This window comes from Sebastes fasciatus, chromosome 8 (genome assembly GCF_043250625.1).
Source record: "Sebastes fasciatus isolate fSebFas1 chromosome 8, fSebFas1.pri, whole genome shotgun sequence".
NCBI classification, from domain to species: domain Eukaryota; kingdom Metazoa; phylum Chordata; class Actinopteri; order Perciformes; family Sebastidae; genus Sebastes; species Sebastes fasciatus.
The window spans coordinates 1,403,956-1,426,373 of NC_133802.1; the positions used below are offsets into that span (position 1 = coordinate 1,403,956).

At 42.9% G+C, this 22,418-nt stretch overlaps 2 protein-coding genes across 5 annotated transcripts in view; both read right to left on the bottom strand.

Annotated features, from left to right (window-relative positions):
• Positions 1–1,586: 1,586 nt before the first annotated feature.
• Positions 1,587–14,762, bottom strand: rsbn1 (round spermatid basic protein 1). The gene is made up of 7 exons (XM_074642416.1): positions 14,080–14,762; positions 11,874–12,538; positions 8,943–9,080; positions 6,945–7,087; positions 6,610–6,777; positions 4,511–4,619; positions 1,587–4,386 (listed from the first exon to the last, which is right to left on the bottom strand). The coding sequence occupies exons 1-7, from the start codon at positions 14,684–14,686 to the stop codon at positions 3,868–3,870; spliced, it is 2,349 nt and encodes a 782-aa protein (XP_074498517.1). The 5' UTR covers positions 14,687–14,762; the 3' UTR covers positions 1,587–3,867.
• Positions 14,763–16,062: 1,300 nt separating this feature from the next.
• The window catches only part of magi3a (membrane associated guanylate kinase, WW and PDZ domain containing 3a), a 184,764-nt gene continuing 178,408 nt past the window's right edge, over positions 16,063–22,418 (bottom strand). For 3 of the 4 annotated variants that reach the window (XM_074642454.1, XM_074642453.1, XM_074642455.1), the window contains 2 exons: positions 21,104–21,242; positions 16,063–19,214 (listed from right to left, as the gene is read on the bottom strand). In XM_074642454.1, the coding sequence (XP_074498555.1) occupies positions 18,253–19,214; positions 21,104–21,242 (1,101 nt within the window). In that variant the 3' untranslated portion in view covers positions 16,063–18,252. Of the gene's footprint in view, positions 19,215–20,738; positions 20,832–21,103; positions 21,243–22,418 lie in introns of all 4 variants that reach the window. The other variant, XM_074642456.1, reaches the window with a different exon arrangement.

Consider the following 22,418-nt stretch of genomic DNA (forward strand, 5'->3'; position numbering starts at 1 on the left):
CTTGTATTTTGGGTTTCTACTACAACGTGTTTACATGTTTTAATGTTAAAAAAACACGTTATTTTTCTCATATTGTCTATCTGAATCTGCTCTGATTGGCTTGCGAGAAAAATATGGTGCACGTTTGCAAAGGTAGTTCTCAAGCTGTGGCTGATATATTCTAATGAGCCTTTCTACAGTACCAAAGGTAACAGGGATCAGGGCTCGAGCTTAACGGCGTCCCAGGGATGATAGAACATTTCCCCAATAATGCTGCATAGAGTGCTCCAGGGATGACATATATTTGTAGGCCAACCCGGAAGTTAGCATCGCACTAGGTTGCTCGACAAAAAGCCAATGGGATTGTTGCATTGGGTTTTGGATTGTTGCAGAAAATAAAATCTGTGACAAACACACGTTTATGATATTTACACGTTTTGTTCAGCAAGATAATCTTCACAAACTAACACCACTTTTATGATTTTTGAGGGTGAATGCAATCGGCAGAAGTAAAAAGCTAACGTTAGGCTATGAACTAACTACATCACTGTTGCATGAGCGCGAGTAAACACGAGGCTGTAAAGGAGGACGAGTCGGCGTGATGACGTTTAGTCGTCTCATATAGCCACTTGTTAGGAACCGCCTTTTTTAAGACACATGAAGGCTTCAAAATTCACAAGTGGGATATTTACTGGCGTATTTTATGTCATAGAGCAAAACGTTAAAGTCTCTTAAGCTTGTGTTAACCACAGATCTTATTTCAGATATCCATCTAAAAATCCATTCAAAAAACCCATCGACTTCCAGACGAGGGAACCGGAAGTGCTAAAATGCTAACTCATTTCCAAGTTTTAGGACTCATTCCTGCACCACTCTATTGTGAACAACAAATTTGTGTTGAAATTGGCAGGAGGAGCACTAGTAACGTTAGCTGTTAGCTGTTAGCTGTCGGTGGGCAGCACACTCGCTTGGCTAAATAACAGAGCTTACAGCTAATGTTAACGGAGGTTGGATTGAGTTACATTATGATCTATTCAGTAAAAATTAGTAGTAGGCAAAGGTAAATTATAACCTTATCATGTGTTCAAATGCTAAATTTAGTTTTTGGCGAGAAACTTGGGGCGTAGCTTCAAGTTCCTCGCCATCCATATTTCTGACTCCCTCTCCTGGTCCCTGAACATCAGTTGGGTCATAAAAAGGACACAACAGAGACTTTATTTTTTGAGGTGTTTAAAGAAACATGGTATGTCCACAAAAACCCTCATCAACTTCTACCGGTCTACAATTGAAAGCATCTTAACTGGATGCATACTGGTCTGGTTTGGCAACATTACATCATATGACCATAAACTCCTGATGAGGACAGTGAAAACAGCATCTACAATGATTGGATCACCGTTACCACAGTTACTGTGGATTGTTTTTATGGATGTTTTTATGGTTTTTAGGTTGTTTTATAATTTTATACTTAGGTAATGTCTTATTTATTGTAGTATTTATCTAGTGTACTATTTATAGATTGTAAGGGCTGAGAGAGAGCCAGGGTAAAATGCCTTTCATTGCATTTCACTGTACTTTTAAATGCATATGACAAATAAACTTGAAACTTGTATCATCAGGGATTAATAATATATTCGCAAAAAAACAGTGTGCACAGGGTAATAAAGGAGTGTGTTGAAGTACATGGGATTTGTTTGTTTTTTTACCGTGGTATGGAATTGAGAATCGTGGAATTTCACTGGCATTGGTATCGACTACTAAATATCTGATATTACATCCCTACATGTGACATAGGAAGGGGAACCAAATCGGAATGGCTTGTGGGTTGGTAGGCACTCCAGATGAAACGGTGAGTTTTTCATGATATGTCCCCTTTAAATTAGACTAACCGTATACAGTACAAGGCACTAAAACATAGTCAGTGTTAGAGCAGAGGCAGTATCACATCATCACTTCTTTTATAGAGGACGACAGGACGAAGGCCTTTGTGAGGTTCAGATTATCTGTAAATATCGTACTCTGATCAGTAACTCGGGACGACCATGTTCAACGTTATTTTAGGACAGACCATTCTGAAAGAAATGTGAAGTTCACTTCCATCTCTCACATTGCTGAACAGTTCAGTCTCGGATCATTTTCCTTGAGGCATCATTATTTCAGATTTTGCTGGAACTATGAGAAAAGAAACAACAGGCATTCGCAGTATAAATCCACACAGTAACACTCCCATACAACCACAGTAATCCTCAACAACAACATCGCCCGAGTGACACATCACCAGGGAATTTAAATCAAATGAAAAATGAGAGCACTGACAGCATTCACATATTCCAATCCCAGCTATAACAATATACAATAATATTTACATACCAAATTCTGAAGACAAACTCAACACCTAAAGAAAAGATTCAGACCATTATTGCCAAGAGCAATAGCAGTAATTCTTTTGTCATTTAGAGGTGTTCCTTTAATTAGACAATAGTCTTAAATATTCATCTCTGGTTATAAACCTATGTTGAGCTTAATCTTTAGAAAATAAATAAAATATCAAAAACAGTATCAACAGTAAGAAAAAGGGCAGTGTAGAAACACGGGTTTTAAATGAAAACAAATGTGCAAACTGCAACTTCTAAAGCTGAAAAAAAGTGTTTGAAGTAGAATTAGATGATTATAAATCTCAACCCAAAGGAAAGTCTTCTTTAAAGGAACAGTGTGTAACATTTCTGGGGATCTATTAGCAGAAATGGAATATAATATACATAATTATGTTTTCATTAATGTGTAACCACCTCAAACTAAGAATCGTTGTGTTTTCGTTAGCTTAGAATGAGTCCTTCATATCTACATGGGGAGCGGGTCCTCTTCACGGAGTCCGTCATGTTGCACCGCCATGTTGCACAGCCATGTTGCACCGCCATGTTTCTACAGTAGCCCAGAACGGACAAACCAAACACTGGCTCTAGAGAGGGACTTTCGCATTTGTACGTTACCTGAAGGCCACCATAGTTTCCGAAGTGCTTTGTGAAATTGCGGTAACGTGAGCCGCCGTCTGACTTCCGTTGCTCCTAATGCTATTATGGTAAGGATGGCCTCTGATTCACGTGAACGGCATTACCATGGTCATGCACTCACCGGCTCACGTTAATGCAGTCTTGGAAAGGGAGGAGTGAGCGGAGGGGTACTCAGTTGGTTGCAATCTGCAACCGCACCACTAGATGCCACTGAATCCTACACACTGTACCTTTAATTTAAAAGAAACATTTTTAAAAAAAGACTAATTTTGTTTTTCCTGGTTTACTGGCTGTAACCATTCCGAGAAATCTAATATGTGGCGAGCTTTTGATTCAAATGCCAAAGGCCCAGCTTTACACCTAACAATGTCCTTAATCTATGAAACTACTGTATATTCAAGGTACGGTATGTCTGTATGCCTCTGTTGCTGAAATGAATAAAACAGTGTAATGTCAATATCTAGCTTCCAGTGTAATCATATATTATGTATGTAAACTATTATTCCACCTGCCACAGACTTCCATCTTCCATGAATTATGACAAAAAAAGAAACAGCGGAGCCTTGAACGGAAATTAAAATGTGTCTCTTACAGTAAATGTGGCAACGCATATCTTCAATCTAAAAATAATAGTTTCTTTATGATTCACACCTTTTGAATGAGACAGTAGAGAGTTCCAGGTGCCATCAAATAAAAAAAGAACAAAATGTGTTACACAGTCCCATTAAATCCTTTTGGCTGAGAAACATATGGGAACATTTTATCAACATTTAAAGATACAAAAACAAATAATTTAAAGGCTTCCTGATTGACAGATGTCAGTTTTAGTCTACGATTCCTTCACATAGGCTCTTACCACACTGGGCAGAGAGGTCATTTAGGGAACTCTGCTGTGTGGAAGGATGGGCTCTTGTGAAGGTGGGCATCCAGAGTGGACTGCTTCCAAGGAAAGGAGGGGATCCTGGTATGTTGGGGGCAAGTGAACGGATTTGGTGGGCTGTGGAGGGGCTGGCTGAGGCTCCTGGGGAGGTGTTGCCGGTCTCTGGAACTCAGGTTCTTCAGTCTTGGCCACGCCACCTTGGATGTTGTCTCCCTGTGGTCGTGCACAGGGGGTTACGGTGGTGTCAGGCCTGGCAGGAGAGGAGAAAGAGAATCGCCCTGAGGTGGCACTGAGATCATTGGGCCGCCGCTCCTCCTCCTTGCCCTCCCCCTCTCTGTGGTACTGTTTGAGGCGGATGTGCCAGGCCAGGCTGCAGACCGCAGACACCGTCTTAAACTGGTGGATGACGTTCCTCGGGATGAAGTAAATGTCGTCGTCGCAGAGCTGGACGCGGACGTAGCGGATGCCCTCCCTCCTCAGCTGGTTGAGCTTGGCGTCGTCTACCCACTGGACACACTGCGGGAAGACAAACGGTGGTTTCAGGTTTAACATTTTAGCACGATCTGTAGTATAATAATCAGAAATAAAGATGTGACATGACACATCCTAATTGATTATGTATGAAAAGTCCAGATCTCACCTGAGACACTGGGGGCTCATACAGATCCAGCTGCAGCCTGTGGACCACTTCATTGAAGTCCCCAGCTTGGAAACACACGACGTCTTTGGTTATCCGAGGTCGGTTATTCCTGGAACGGATTACAAAACACACAGACATACTGATCTACATGTTACTATGTCCCTATGGTCTAGCGTGTGTCGGACAAATCAAACAACCCCTTAAAAGGACCACTATGTAATATATTTACTGTAATAAATCATAAAATTAAAATTATGTTCATCAGAGATTAAGGAAACATACTGGCTTCTCTGGCAACAATGCTACAGCCAGTATGTCCTCTTTAGAAATTTACATTCCGGTCCAAAACATCCGTTTTTGTTTGGCCGGTGTGACCCCATCCACTGCCCATTTCAACACCTCGTTTCCACATATGAAACTAATTGTTACTCAATCTGCCCTCTGCAGCCACGGAAGAAAGCAAACCATCTGGATCAACAGTGATAACGTTAATGTTAGATTGTACCCGACCTGAAAAGACTCGGCACATCTCTCTGTGGTCCGTGTGCAGCTGGTTATCAAAGCAGCGAGTATTTGAGACAGACAGCCGGTGAAGTGATTCGAACTACTGCTGCTGGCCAGAGGATAACGCGGTCGGGTCTAGAAGGTAACCCCCAAATTGTAGAAATGTGTCAGTCAAACCAGAGTAGCGGACGGGCCACGGCTCCGATGTTTTGAATTTGGACTACCGTTACCCATTTTAAACGCTAGTTGCCAGTGCTATATATTGTTCCTTTAAACAAGGAATATCAGAACTAAACTGCAATATGCACAGGCAATATGGATCATGCAACTGCAGAACATTATGCTGAAGCAAACCACGGTTCACCATCTTCATTCAAATTCCGTGGGATTGAGAAAGTCATGATGCCTACTAGAGGAGGTGATGTTTTAAAGACACTGGCCCAGAGGCAAATGTTTTGGATACACACACTGAACACTATGACACCAAGTCTTCAGCTTAAAATGCTTTTTAGGTTAGGACTATAATCTATAAACGTATAGACTACGAAGGTGACCACTGACCACGATGATACAGGATCATCTGTAAGACCAGCCTATAATTAAAAACGAATGAGGTATATTTACGTGTCTCCATATTGCCATCTAGTGTACGGTCTTAATAGTGAACTAATAACGGTGTAGTGGCTATCTTTAGTCTTCATACTTCTATCTTCGTCTTAACTTACTTTCTGTCATTAACCACACTTCAAGAACGACATCACAATGTTTTACGCGTTGAGTCGGCCCGGTAGCAACGCCAACGGCAACGCCAACGCCAACGGTAAAACAACCGTGTTGCTCCGCCGGTAACTCATTTATTTACAACTGAACCTTTTCACAATAAAAGTCATTTCACAATAAAAGTTCACTTCCTGTCCCTAAGTCACGTGTGTACGGAAGCCTCACAGGACTAAACTCAAATTCACAGTGGTAAACATACAGGAAGGAATCACCATACATAGTCATAATATTCTCTCACATTTAACTGAAATATATTTCTCACTGAACTTCAGCAAATAATATTATCAAAACAATAAACATAAACTTGGCACTAGTAAATGGCGCTTACAAACGGCTAGAAACAGTGTTTAGTGGAGCCCAGTACTGTATGTGATGGGGTTTGGATCATATTCAACTATAGGCTATGCCTGTGATTGGTCCCTGTATCTAGAGCCATTAGAAAAGAAAAGTGATTGGTTCCAAAATAATTGGATCCAACACCCAGCTGGGTGTTAACTCTTCCCTTGTGTATATTACTGAACTGAATATGTTTACTCCAAACGCTCTGAAGAAGACTCCGTGCTGTGAGCCAAGTAAACAAGTGAAACGTTAGGAATTTCTCCTCCTTGATTTGGAAATCTGGGATGTGCTACTCTATCACATTTTTTATGCTTATTGGATTTTGGGTCTAGCACTCCACCGTGAATCTCATTGTTGAAGTGCAACCTCTTTTACCAAAACATACTGTATACTCCTTCCTCATCACATACCATTATGTCACTGCAAACATTCATGTTTCCCAACATTTCTGTTAAAGCATATCAAAAGACACTCACCATTCTCCAAAGTGCACTGCCTTCAGTACCCCCACAGCAGCAGTGCTCTGCCAGTCAAAACTCTGGCCTACATGGTCAGCATGGGCCTTAGTCCGGTCCTCAAACAGAACCTCTCTGGGTTCACTGGCCCTCGGCAGGTAGTGCAGATTTTTGATCTCATTCATGGACCTAGACATAAAGATGGAAGGATGGGGGGGATAGGGAAAGAACAAGAAGAGACGGGTTTTCAGTCGGCACTTTCACAATCATGCCTCAAGTCATAATCACAACAATTATTGTTTATCATATGGATATGGAACTGTGTTTATGTAGTTCCTTTGCAGCTGGGGTTGTACCTTCGTCTTTTGAATGGAGACTTGGGCATGTCAGCAGTGGGTACCATTTGTTCCCCTGGTCGTACCCACATGATGGGCCCATCGTCACTCTGAGAGCGACAGTCCAGCTTCAGACTGGAGAGGCTTCCCCACGGTAGGGTCATCTGTGGTGACGCACACACACACACACACACACACACACACACACACACATTCATACACACAGCTGTGTTGGTCAGATAGTAGGTTTGTGATGCAACTAATGAACAACGTAATTGCAAGCCACCAAAATAATAACAAAATACTGTATATGATTTAGTTTATGCTGACATTATTGTTATGAAAAGTACAACAGACTGAACAGATGTTACAGCAATAACAATGAATCAGCAATGGGGTTATTATGGAGTGTGACACTTCTTTATGAGCTTCTTGAGTGAAACATACTGTATTCAGCATATTAAGTGACTCTGGCCTGAAGTTTAGAGGAGAACAGACAGATGATGGATGCACTAGGAGAGGAGATCACCAGAGGCCCCACGATACCATATTATCACGATACAATCTTATAGAGTGCTCCAGGGATTACGTATTTTAGTAGGCCAACCCGGAAGTTAGCATCGCCCTGGTTTCCCTCGACAAAAAGCCATTGGGATTGTTTCATTGGGTTTTGGATTATTGCAGAAAGTAAACTCTGTGGCAAACACACGTTTATGATACTTACACGTTTTGTTCCGTAAAATAATCTTCACGAATGAACACCACTTTTATGATTTTTAAATGCAATCGCCAGAAGTAAAAAACTAACGTTAGGCTATAAACAAACTACACCACGGTTGCATGAGCACGAGTAAACACAATGAGGAGGTAAAGGAGGACGAGTCGGCGTGATGACGTTTAGTAGTCTCATTTAGCCACTTGTTAGCAACCGCCTTTTTTAAGAGACATAAAGGCTTCAAAATTCACGAGTGGGATATTTACTGATGTATTTTATATTGTAGAACAAAACGTTAAAGTCTCTTCAGTTTGTGTTAACCACAGACCTTATTTCAGGCATCTATCTAAAAACCCATTGACTTCTTGATGAGGGGAACCGGAAGTACTAAAATGCTAACTCATTTCCAGGTTTTAGGACTCATTCCTGTAGCACTCTATTACGATTTATTACCTTTTTTCAACTGCAAATTATGCAGTTTGTCAACAGCGGTTTTATCTAATAAGATACAGTTTTCACTCCGTTCATCTCAGAGTTTTCATTCACATATCTTGAGGTCAGAGGTCAAGGGAACCCTTTGGAGATGGTCATGCCAGTTTTTCCCAAGGCTTATTGAAAGAGGCTGGGACACGGTCTTGAGTTATGGGGTATGACACATGCACAATGTAAGTGAAGCTGCGGACGTGCGTTGCTATTGGCTCAATTTTGGCAAGGGCGGACAGGGCATGTGTTGTACCCCAATAATATGACGCGATGATGACGTGTGACATCCTCTTTTCACCCTCCTTGGTTTTTCCTTAGCAAACTTTTGCAAAACTTTGGAACATTATTTGGCGTTCTTCCCGACAAGCTAACATGACATGGTTGGTACCAATGGGTTTATTTGGTTTTGTAGTTTCATATGTTACCAGTATCTTCACTCTACCTTTAAAACCCCCGACAACCTCTGAAAGACAGAATAGCAGCCGGATTGTCAAGATGTTAATAGTCTATATAATAAAAGATAAATACTTGACGTTCATGTTTCAATACAATATTGCCATGCAAAATATCACGATGCTATGCTCTACTTATTTTTTCACCCACCCCTAGGATGCTCTACGAGTTTAAATCATCCAATCAGGTGGCAGCCAGAGCAGAAACATTTCTGTTCCAGCCAGGTTGCCATGGCGTGGTTCAGTACATAATGCTGATGTTACAAAAACTTTACTGCTGTGTGAGTCCAAACTTTCCCCTCCAATATGGTCCTTAGACTATTTATAAAAATATTATTATTATATTTTAAAAGTGAATCTTGCTCTGACCTTGAGAAAGGGTGACTCTTCCAGCATGTCAAGGAACTCTGGGAAATAGTCTCCAACTTCCTCGTCCACAGCTCCCACCAAGCTGATCTGCCTCATGGGTCCGGACCGGTAGGTTCCTGAACAGTAAGTCCGGCTCACCTACAGAAGGACACGAGAAACAGTTTGTCATTCAATGTGTCCCATTCGAATCTACACACTCATTGTATCCGTACTATATACACAGTAGTATACTCTATATCTATTTTCTTATATATCTACAAGATAGATTTCTAATGCTGTACCGAAACATCCTCACTTCCTTGGCGTTGTCATCACCGCTCCGAGGAAGCAGTATGTAACTTACAATATTATATGTTAATATATGTTTGTCTGACATAATCCTTTAAGCTGGAGGTAGAATTTGCACTCGCACCACGGGGGAGTGGCTGTGACGAAGCTACAGCAGCACATTGTGCCTAACGGATCCTTTTTACTCTGAAAATCCACACACATTCACACTGATGGATTCCTTACATGCTTATGAGTGTGTCTAGGAGATAAGCTGCAGACCACAGCCTATGAGTTTTAAACTATTATATGTAGATTCCTTCTTCTTTACAAAGGAACTCAAAGCTACCAAGATGAAGGTAACTGCATAGAAAATATGCCAGACTGTAATCATTGGTTTTAAGGCTATGAATCTGCATAATGTTATTATCCTGGTATGTGAACAGTGCTGGGAATATAATATGTTTTTATCAGACAGTGTGCAGTTTTATGTACAGCACTGACCCAGCAAACTGCAGTAGATATACAACGAGGCATTTTAGTGCAATCACTCTGCTTTCAAAGCATCAATGTATTCTCTCTTCAGTATTGAAATGACCAAACTAGGTCTACTTTGCCGACATACTGTAAGCATAGAACCACTGAGCTCTGTCTGTCCTCTGCAGATCTATAGTAACATCACACATGGAGGAATCCTGGCTCACTCTGTCTCCTCTCTGCCATCTTTCTCAGGCAGTGAGTGTGGGTAATGGCGACTCCATTATATCTCTGTAAAAACTGGGAAAACTTGGCACCAGCACGGGTTTCAGATTTTATAGAGTGTACTTTGGACTGAGTCAACTACTGGGTGGCGAACAGTCCTACATTTACTGTACTGGGAACTTCTTTTTATGCCCTAAACACACTACAGTCAGGTCGTTGTTGTTTTTTAACACGTCACCTAATCCACTATTATCCAAGGATCTAATTTACTAATTTATATTATTTTTAGTCACTTAACCCATTTGCGCCCAAAGACTATATTTAGTATGAGGAGGAAAAATGCCACAACATTTTTTCTGATTGGTCTAAATCCATGAATCGATGTTGATACTGTGTTTCCTGCTTCAGCCTCCCGACCACGGTCAGAAGGAACAGGGGAGACAACGGAGTTTTGGTCGGAGACAATATTGTTACTCTCTGCGGAGCACCATCTATTCAGTCAGCAGCAGGAAACGACACGGGAAACCTCTGTTGGTCTGGAGGAGCTGCAGCATTTATTTCTGCACAAACGTTCACTAGATATTCAGTGTGTAGTGTGCGCCCATGCACGCGAGAGTGGCACGAGAGAGCGAGTGAGAACGAGCACGGAGTGTGAGTGAGGGCAGGCAGGCAGAGGATCAGAGACTTTGGTCCTGGAGACCAAAGCTACGGTCTCCCCTGTGTCTTCTGACTGCAGTCGGGAGGCTGGAGCAGGAAGAGTTAACACTGTTACAACAGACGAGCTTCACTAGATAGAACTCTGCGGTTTTGATGCTCCTGTGTAGTTTGTGTTGGAACAGCGTAGCCATACGGGAGCGCGCATGAGACACCGACCTGCAATGATTTATAAGAGTGCAAGAAGTTACATACGGTACCTTTAATAGGACAACTTTGATTTTTTGGTTTTTTTTTTAAAATCACATGAAAAATCACACTTATCAATGGTCAAAGTCTGGATTTTTTGAAAAATTAGGAAAAACACTAAAATTGTGTTTATTATATGTCTTCCATCTAAAATATTTTTTTCTCACTGCATATATGTGCATATCTTTGATATTAAACTTGTCATGAGTTCATAGATACCATCATAGATCATAGATGCTTGATTGTGCTCCTTGTAGTCTCTGCGATACAGCCATTTTCTTATCATACTATATTTAGTCTTTGGGCACATGGGACTACTGTTTTTTCAAAAATGGTAGAAAATGCCCTAGAATAAGCAGGAAGTTTTCTAATTTCCAGTACACACATTTGAGGGCCTCCTATCTGAATTAGTTTCAATGCACTTTCTGGAAGTATGTCTGTTTGCTTCTATAAACTGTGCTTCTATAGGTGTTTGAAGTAGGCCTTGAACTTTTAACCTCCTGATCTGCTGGGCTGTCACGACGGGTCAGAGGAGAGATGGAGAGAAAATGTCTGACAAGAAAAAGTACATTGCACAGCACGTAACAGATTCAGCACAGATTCATCCAGGGACATTCTCTCTTTGATTGCATTTTTCACAATTATCAGGCCAGCAACAGTATCTAGCCGTTCACCACTGTTCACCACTATCCTCTGCACCGTCTCCACTCTCACTGTGAGGCGGTTCAATGAACATTTCTTCCACATCCACATCTTCTGATTGAAATAGTTCAATTAACAGCTGTACATTGTACTTGTTTTCTTGTGAGCCATTTTCTCTCTATCTGTACTCTGACCCGAGTCATGAGACCCCATTTTCTGACATTTTATAGACTAAACAATCATATTAATTGATGATGAAAAATAGTTGTTAGTTGCAGCCCTAATTTAAACCAAATCCAAAAAAGAAGCTGACCAACACCAAATGGCCACTGCTCTCATCAGAAGCTATGATCTGTGAATCTTGTTGTGATAAAAGTGCAGTTGTTGAGTACAAAGACCACTTGCCTCTTTACATACCTGAGAGTGAAAGTTGGCAATGGTGGTGGTCTCGATGTCTTTCTTGCCCAGTATCTCCATCTTGACTGGTGTGTTGGGGAAGTTGAAGGCGAAGTAGTCCAGGAAGTCAGGTAAGAAGGCGGCCGCACTGTGCACCACTGCCAAGGCGTATGCGGCTGCACCTCGAGGCTTCTCAGCGAAGGCCAACTCCAGAAACTCCTGGGCGAAGCATTCCATCTCAGCCGGGCTGAGCCGCGCTATCTCATCAGCATAAGCGTGCAGAACTAACCCCCCGCCGTTGGCTTGCCTTTCCTCGTGCATGAAGCGTCCGCACCAAGTGCCCGTCTGCAGGCAGGAGCTGCGGATGTAGTGGTCTTGGTGGGAGAGGAAGGAGGCGTGTCCGGGTTTGAGAGCGTGGAGGTGGGGTTGGTAGTTAGCGTCTCTGCCAGCCGGGCGATTGCTTTCGTGCTTCACGGTAGCAGGCAGAGGCGGATCAGGGTGGACGGGCAGGGTGAGATCTGCCCCGAGCCCTGCACACACAGTCTGAACCGCTTTGTTGTGCATGTACCGGACTTTCTTCTTGGCAACGTGCTCACCCTCACGGTGCTTCTTCTTCTTCTTTTTCTTCTTCAGGAGATATTCCTCCAGTGTTAGAGACTTGACGTTGTCAATGTGGGGCCTTGGCTCTGCAGGTACAGGGATAAGTAGAAGTCAGAGGGGCATGGTGCACGTACAAAGTGGAGGGGAAGTTGAAGTTTGTTATTGCGAGGGATCGCCTCACTTCCCAGCATTGGACTTGATGGGCTGCACACACAAGGCACTCGGCACCTGATTGGACGAACGCTTTCTCTCGTGGGCTGCTGCTCACAGCTTTCAAACCAGAACCAACATGGCTGCTTTTTTGTAAACTGTCTTCTCTTATATGACGGAAATAGTTCACCGAAATGTGTTTCTGAAAACATTTTATGCGAGAAATAAGTCGTGCAGTTGCTGAATCCGTCTTTATTTTAGATCGACAGCAGTTAGTTTAAATTTTCTAGGGAGTTTCCAGAGGCGGAGAGTCACGCCGGAAGCCCCTCGATTTGCATAAAGTAGCCTAGACCTCAACTTTATGCAAATGAGGAGCTGCCAACGCGACGCCCCGTCTCTCGAATCGCGCCGCCGCGCTACCAGAATGCATTGCACGGCTGCTTACATAGACAATGAATGGGAGGCGTGGAAAGGACGGAGGCTGTGGACATGAGCCATAACCCTAGAGCAGCGTCGCCGCCATAGACTCTAAATCTGAATGTCACCTAGGGCACCAAAAAGATGATTATTTGTCATGCACCTTCAATTGACTTACACTGGACTGCAGACCACAAATTAATAGGAATTTGGGGGCATTATATATCTATTTACTTCTTTATAATGGCTCCATTGTACAGTGTGCCTCTCCTGTTAGAGAGCAGGTAAAAGTTACTGAAACCTGGTAACCAAAACACGCCTTTCACTTACTGTTAGGTATTAAAGCAGCAGTAGGTAGAACTGGAGCAAACATGATTAAAAAAGTTATTTTCATAAAACTTTCACAGACCGGAGGAAAACAACCAATCAGAACCGAGCTGGAGCCTTGCCGTCTCTGAGCAGCTGTTTACAGCTAAACCATGCACTACAAGATGATTCTGAGAACATCTGAGGAGAGAAATAGGCATTACAGTAACAGAATATCGATTCATATTTGATCAGCGCTGCCTAGTTTGACCGTTTGATCAGAGTTTACGAGTGATTGACAGCTGCCTCCGTTGAATGAACAGCCAATAGGAACGCTCTCTCTCTGAAATGACCTGTGATTGGCCAAAGTCTCCCGTCACGGGCTAGATGTTCTAAAGCCTGAAAACAGAACCATGAGGAGGAGCAGAAGTCCAGTTTTCTCTCAGAACACTTGAATTACAGTATGCTGAAAGGTTATTATGGGATTTTTGCCCAATGATGTCAAAAACATTCTGCCTACTGCAGCTTTAAGATAGGTGAGTAAAATCCAAAATGCCTAACAAAATAGGTTTGTTGTTCAGTTTATCTGTCATGCACATACACAAGCACCAACACACAGGACAGGAAGAACATAAGTCACCTCTTGCAACTTGTCAATGACTTGTGTTGTCCCTGGACACCCCTATGGGGATATCTAAAAACAGATATCCATTATTTAATAAGATTTGGACATGCAGAAAATAATAAAACTCACCCTTCTTTTTCTTCAAGTTCACATTGGCCTCTGTGTTTTCCTTCTTGAGCTTCAGCTTCAGGTCTTTGTCCCGGGTCTTCTCGTGGACATCCTGAGGTTTGGCCTTGACCAGGTTGAGAGGCGGGATCGTGAAGAGCGCAGCAGGCTGCGGAGGAACCGCGAGCTTCTTCTGCAGCTGCTCTGGTACGTTCCGCGGCGGAGGAGATGGAGGTACAGTCGGGTTCTTTGTACCGTTGGTGAGACTGTGACCGTGGTGGTGGTGGTGGTGATGGTGATGGTGGTGGTGGTGGCTGTGCAGGACATGTTTCTCCGCGCTGAACTTGTGGGGTTTGGGGTTGTGTTGCAGCTGATGCGGCTGCTGGCTCCGCTGCTCGGCGGGTTGGTGCTGCTGGTGCTGCTGGTGGTGGTTGTGGTGGTGCTGCTGGTGGTGATGGAGATTCACTTTCTTCGCTTCTTTCACGCACTTCTCCCGTTTGTCAGCCGACGGCGACAGCTCCCTCTTCTTCTTCTTCTTCCTCTTCTTCTCCTCTTTAATGAACCTGTCGAGACTGTCCCTCACCTGTTCTTCTTCTACTTTGGCTCTGAGCAGGTCGACTCGGGCTGCCATCTTTGCACGTAGGCTCGATTTAAAGGGGCTCAGGGGTTCCTACTGCGCAGGCGCCCGAACATGAAGCGTGTAGTCCTCCTGCCGTTAGTTTGTAGTTCATTTCGCTATCTCGGGTCTGTTGCGCACGCGTAACTTGCAAAGCTACATGGGAGTTTGAGTGTAATGTACTCTGACTGCATGCGACTTCGCACGCACTCACTTCTGTTCAGCTGACGTAATGGTTAATGTAACACAGCCACGAGAGGCAGAACTACCGAGTCTACACTAGTGAGACATGCTGTCAACGTGAAGGAGAACATACTGTTACTGTCATTCAGCTTCACAATGACACACTAGAGGTGTCAAACACCACTGACTTGTATTAAAGGTTAAGTTCACCATTTTTTCAAAGCTGCCCTAAAACATTAGTCAAGTCCCCATATGTACATTGAAACAGGTTTCTATCATTCTACTGGTGTAAACTGGTCATTAAGAGATCCCTTCCTGAAGCTTTCAATGTAAGTACTGGGGGACAAATGCAAAGTCCTCGTTCTGTGCAAAAATATATTTCAAAGTTTATAAATATGATGCTTCAGCAGGCTGAGTTAGACAAATCAAGTGAGCATCTTCCAGAGTATCCAAAGTATAGTAGTAGTAAAGTAGTTTAAGTACAAAACTCCTATCTCTCACTGCAGCTGAACACAGAAACACTGTCTATACTAAAGAAACTGACACATAAACTAAGAATGTGTATTTGCACAAAAGGAGGACTGGGGACTTAAATTGGAAACAACCTTTTAATAGGCAGAATCAGACCGGAATTAATGGGATAAATGATAGCAACAAGCAAAACCTGTTTCAATCCTGAGCTGCAACGATTAATTTATTAGTTGTCAACTATTAAATGAAACGCCAGCTAGCTATTTCAATTAAGTGGTTTGAGTAATTTTTTTAAGAAAAAAAATAATCTAAATTCTCTGATTCCAGCTTCTTAAATGTGAATATTTCATGGTTTCTTTACACCCTTATGACCGTAAACACCATTTTCGGACATTTTCCAGACCTAACAACTAATCAATTAATCGAGAAAATAATGAACAGATTGATTGACAATGAAAATAATCGTTAAATATAGCCCTAGTTCATATGGATGCCTGACTTAGGAAAAACTTGAAAAATTGGGTCTTTTAAGAGCATCTGTGGTGGCAGTCAAAGACATTTAGAAACAGTAATATTGCAGTGGCACACCTACAGTACCAATATAAACTGTACAAGAGGTAAAAACTTCTGAATCTTGTAACAGGCCTATAATTGTTTTACTTACAAAAATTAAGTGCAGGATCAACAGGATATAGTCACTGCACTAAATCCACAACAAAAAAACAAAAACACTTGAGTCATGTTTATTCAGTAAACCTTTATTTATCAGTGCATGAACAGAATGCCATGACCACATTTCTTTTCACCCATTTTATATCATTTTCCTCTCGGCTCCCTTAAAAAAATAATGAAACGATTTACAGAGGATTCTTCTTTTCTGCATGAAGGCAAATATTTATACAGGTGCTGTACAATTTATAAACATTTCCAACTACCATGATGTCAAAACTAAGTCTTTTTTAATATATTTATATATGTTGGAGCAATGCAAGGCCACAGTATCATACATGGTAATGGCATGAACAGTAAATAATACAGTAGCCCATCGTATCAACAATAAAGTGGACAATAAATTAGTAAGCGGTCTCACAGACCAATAGATGCATGTGTTACTGCCGTACATCCCTAAACGGGGTGGGGGAGGGGGTGGGGTGGGGGAGGGGGTGGGGGGAGGGGGTGGGGGTGGGGGTGGGGGTGGAACGGTTCGAGCAATGACTCGGATGTGAATAGCAGTTAATGAACCACTAGATGTCTCTGTACTCCACGGTAGCAACATTTAAACAACACCAAATTTTGTCTTCAGAGCAGGGCACAGCTGATCCCAATACATTTTATATATATATATATATATTACTGAAATTTAATTAAATTTAAGCCCCCCAGATGACATTGTATGTGAATTGTATTACATTACTACATTTTCTCATCTGGGAAAATGCATCCATGAAATGAATACATTTTTCAATTAAATAAATTTCAGTAATTAGTAAGTAATTAATTTCAAATAGGACTCCCACATAACCAGTCAAGCCATTTTCACATTATGCACTGTGTGCAACCACTAATGGGATATTGTGATGACTTCCCCTATTTGTGTGGATAATTAACTGCATTCTTAGGGAGTCTGGTTTTATTTACATACTATTTTTCCTCACATTATGGGTTATGTACTTAATAAAAAAAATAGATTTGGAGGTTAGAACGAGGCGAAAGGATATGTTTTGTGCCTATATTTGTGATGATAAAAATACAAATTTTTATTATAAGTTGAAGGCAGAGGTCTCTTCTTACAATCAAGCTCTGTTAATTCAACTCATCTAAATGATGTGCCAATATGTGTAATCGCTTTGTTAAATAATAATATATGTTTCAATTATAGTCGATGCTACAGCGACGTCTAAAATACACAGGCCTACAAGTCAGCTTGTATACATACACACACACACACACACACACACACACAGCCAGAGGACCTAAAATACAGAGGTGCTAACAGTAGACGACATTATGAATCAGGCTTGTGTGACCGTTTAACAGATCATAGAAATAGAATGTATAGATTTCATAGTGTTATTATTTTAGATGCCAATGCTTGTCTACACATTCTATTTCCATCATTAAGTCCACATTAAAAGTGAAATGACTCAGCGTGGATATGTGTACTAGGTTTTTGTTTACATATAATTTCAATAAATTACATTATGCTTTATTATTAACACACATGTAACAAACATTAGAACTATAACCACAAGTATCTGGTCTGCTGATTGATGCATATAAAGCTCCGGGGTGGTCTGTCCACCCTCTGGTAAGCTAATGGGGTCAAAGAGTCTTCTCATGTGCTAAATACAGTTCACAACTCTAGTCGGGCTCTCCAAAAAAACAGACAGTAGAAGACGCTCTGTCACCCTTTAAGAGAAACTCACCCGCTTCACTTTCTAGTGCATCCGTCAGTGACAGCGACAGTGTATCTATCTCGCCAGGAAGAAAAGCTGAGTGACTGCGTGAATATGTCTTAAACCTTCATAGTGACAAAAAGAAAAAAAAGAGCAGGATCCTTCATGGAGGCGGGTAGACGGGGAGAACGCTTCATCCCGTTACCCACAAACAGTCTCACAGTGAGTGCAATACGGAGCAGCTTCTTTAGAACCGGAGTCTCTGATTGGCACAAAATAGACTTCATCTGCACTATCCTGTTAATAGCACGCGTGTCAGATCAGACATCTTGATGCAGCTTGATGCAAACTGACCGACCCGAGGCAAACTGGGTGAAAAACAAAACAAAAAAGCAATGAGAAGCTATGTTGCTGGTTACACAGTGATCTGCTTTGTTCGAGATTGCTAAAAAGTAAAAACTAAAAATCCTTCCAATTCTGAATGTCCATCTTTCAGAGGCTCAGCTTTTTCTTCATACACGCAGGAGGACGTCAGACATCCGCGTACGTTGTGTCCACCTGGGACTGGATCTTGGCAGAACTGGGAACTTTCCACGGACCGGGGGTGATGGGGGCCTTCTTGCTGGTGCTGGTCCCGTTGCAACTGGGGTCCTGGATGCTACTGCTTGAACCTCTGGGATCCTTCCTGTTCGCTTCTTCGGTTGGCCCGTGGTGCTTGCTTTCCCGATATTCCCCCTTCTCTTTCCGACTCCTCCGGTTCAGGGTGCCGCTATCAGGATCCGACCCTGCCCTGTCCCTGTGGGATTTCTGTGCCGCTGCCTCTTGCTCGGCCCTTTTGCTCTTCTTGTGGCGCTCGCCGGTCCCCGAGCTTTTGTCTCCGCTCTCCCCCCTCTCCTGCCAGTAGGCTGCATCCTCCTCCTTGTGCCTCCCTTCTCCAGAGGTGACGCCGGGCTGTTGGCCAGCTGGACGCCTGGGGCTTTGGGGCTCCTCCAGGTTCTTTAAAGGCACAGCAGGGTCATGATCCCTCTTGGAGCTCTTCCTGGGGCTAGAGGAACGGTGGTCTCTCTGCCCTTGAGCTTTTCTGTCTTTTCTCACATCCTCCAGTGATCCGCCGTGGCCTCGCTCGGTTTTCCTGGGGCTCTGACAGCGCTCTTCGTGATCCGCCCGGCCGTCAGCGTTTCTCTTGGGACTAGCGGGCTTGGAGTTGTTCCTGCCCGGTTTTCTGGTCTGGGTGCCGGGGCTGGTGGTACGCTTGTGGTCGTGGTGAGAGAGCTGCTGTCCTCTTGATCTGTTCGCCTGCCCAGCACCGGGGGACCCGGGTGCCCTGGGATCCCCCCCAGAGAACTCATCAGGGGCGGTCATTTTAGGTGAAGATGGGGACAGTTCCGAGGTAGAGAGGGAGACAGAGGATGGAGAGGCCGGAGACGAGTGCCCGTCAGATACAGAAAGTCTGGGAAAGCTTGAGGTTGGAATGGTTACTTTGTCCTTTGAACCTGAGAAACAAGCAATGGGAAGTAAGATGTACGCACTCTAAGGATCTGCATAAGCTAAAATATCCCTTACATGGGATACTTCGCACATTCAACAAAAATTTAAGATAATTAAATTAGGGCTGTCAATCGATTTAAAGGATTTAATCGTGATTAATAGCACATTTTTTATCTGTTCAAAATATACCTTAAAGAGATTTGTCAAGTATTTAATACTCTTATCAACATGGGAGTGGGCAAATATGCTGCTTTATGTAAAAGTATGTATATATTTACGATGGGAAATCAATTAAAGACACAAAACAATGACAGATATTGATCCAGAAACCCTCACAGGTACTGCATTTAGCATAAAACAATATGCTCAAATCATAACATGGCAAACTGCAGCCCAACAGGCAACAACAGCTGTCAGTATGTCAGTGTGCTGACTTGACTATGACTTGCCCCAAACTGCATGTGATTATCATAAAGTGGGCATGTCTATAAAGGGGAGACTCGTGGGTATCCATAGAACCCATTTACATTCACTGATCTGGAGGTCAGAGGTCAAGGGACCCCTTTGAAAATGCCATTTTTTCTCACCAAAATTTAGCCCAAGTTTGCGTTATTTAACCTCCTTCATGAGAAGCTAGTATGTGTATGTTTGGTACCTATGGATTCCTTAGGTTAGTCTAGTTTCTTATGATGCCAAAATCTTCAGTCTAGCTTTAAAACTGAGCCCGCTACAACATAAAAATCACAAGTTCCATTAATGCACTAAAGAAATTTGTGGTGTTAAAACGAATTTGCGTTAACGCGTTATTGTGTTCACTTTGACAGCCCTAAATGAAATATCTCATGCAACAGAAGCACAATATCCTCACATTGTGAAAAAAATATGTCCACCTTGCTCGCTTTCTGTAATAACCCTCTGTAATATCCTGCTAAATATTTGCCTTGTTTGAGATATTCATCAGCCATCAATGGAAAAGATGATAGTGTTCACCCAACACTGACGTTTCAATTTCCCCCCCAAGCTGATAAGAATTGCGCAGCTGTGATTGAGAGCAGATATATGCGGCAGAGAACCAGAGAGAGAAAAAAAGAGTGATGGACTTTGTGGTGCTGAAATGAGCTTTTGGATTTCTAGGAGCGACAACTTGTAGAAATTCATTCTAATGTGGCCTTTGGATTGAAAGGTTGATGCCAGTGAATGCACACAGATCCTTTCGCCACTTGTCACTCACTGATCAGCATCTAGTTCAGGGTGTTTTCCTCCAGGATGTGGTGTGTGTTCAGTGGCATCACAGCTTTTTGCAATACCCTTAAAATCTTGCAGAGCTCTGAAGCCTCCCAGCAGCTCCTGCAGGTCTGCTTGTTCTTCTAGGACTCACTGCTTTGGTTCAGCCCTCCAGGGGGAAGAGTAACTCTGCTAACTGATCTATGTCCGATTGATCATGGGGGATGAAGGAAGGGGACAGAGAGCGACATTTAAATCTGGGAGATGAATCACTTTGAGAGGAGAGGTCAAAGTACAAGGTTTACCAAGGTTATTAGGGACAGACCAAGAAAAGCAGTGAGGCCTTTAGTGATGCTCTGGTTTCATGTAGAAGCACAGGGTGGAAGAAGAGTTCAGACCTATAGGAGGAAAAGATAAATAGGTAGAAATAGACGGCCGTGCCAGTGCAGAAAACAGGAGCAGATACAGAGCTTGATCCAGATAGAAGTAGAATGACAGGAGAGAAAGGTCGAGAAGCTGGCAACACATGCATGAGAATAAAGAAACTCAGCACCCTGCTGCTATCAAGCATATCCATACAGAAGCTTCTATGGTTAATATGCTATAGTGTAGATCTATGTGCAGTGGTAACAATGCGTGCGCATGCATGCAGCTGTCAGCAGTCACTCACTGTGATCCGGGACCAAGCCCTGGCCGGGTCGAAGCAGCAGGTGAACTTTGCTGCCTCCTGCTTGGATCAGCTCAATAGCCCGAGTGTGTGTGATGCCCTGGGTGGCCTCGCCGTTGATCTCCACTATCTGATCTCCAACCTGTGGTGCAGATATAATCCGTTCTTACATGTTACAAGCGGGGGGTTCTTTCAAAATGTACTAAGCAAGAGTAAGTGCATTTTCTGTTCTTTCCAGTGTTCTTTTGCAGTGTGCAGTGTCCGGTTCTGAAAAGTGAAGCGGAAGTGTCTTAAACTGTCATTCTTTCTACCAGCCAGCAGGGGCTGGTTGTATAGAAGTCTGTGAGAAAATGAGCCTACTTAGTTTATGGTCTCAATCACTAGTTTCAAGTCTTATTCAATACAGCATGATGTTCATTTAGTAAATGATGGTCCCATTTAGAGTCAAATAGACCATAAAGCAGGGGATGCTTTAGGGCGGGGCTACCTTGTGATTGACAGGTCGCTACCACGGCGTTGTCCGGTCTGGGAGTTGTCCGTGTTTTCATCTTACTACTTTAACCCTTTCACGGTGTATTTTTAGCTCATGAAGGTTAATTTTAACATTTTGGTTGCCTAAAAACGTCTTATTCAGCATTCGGTTGTTCTTAGCTCCACCCTCTTGTGTCACTTCTGGTTGCACATAACCAAGATGGCGACGGCCAAAAACCAAGATGGCAAAAGCCAAACTGTTAAACTCGAGGCCTCAAAACGACAGTCCACAAACCAATGGGGGACGTCATGGTGACTGCGTTCTTGATTCTTTCGAGTGAGACCGGAGGTTTTAACCTGCGAGACACGCCTCCCCTCAGGGCGCGGGAGAGTTGAAGGTGAGACGGAGTGGGAGAGACAAAAGAAAATACTGGATGAGGTGAAAGGGACAGGTTTATTTGGCCCGCTTATCAACACGGTCAGAAGTTGGAGCTGCAGCAGAGCACACAAGTCACAGAGGCAGTTAAGGTATTTTAAAGGGATAGTTCGGGTGTTTTGAAGTGGGGTTGCATTAGGTACTTATCCATAGTCAGTGTATTACCTACAGTGGATGACTGTCAACACACCCCCAGTTTGGAGAAACAGACAGGAGTTACCGTACGGAAGCAAAGCAATGTACTGCTGTGGACAGGGCCGGCAGCAAAACACATTTTAGCCACCTAAAAGAAAGGCTCACCTAAAAATTTCTGTTTAAGTGTAGGCTATATTTAGAATATTTTCACCGGTTCACCTCGCCGTCAGACAGCCCTTTCTGATGGGAAACTGAAGCCGTTGTATCCATCTACGC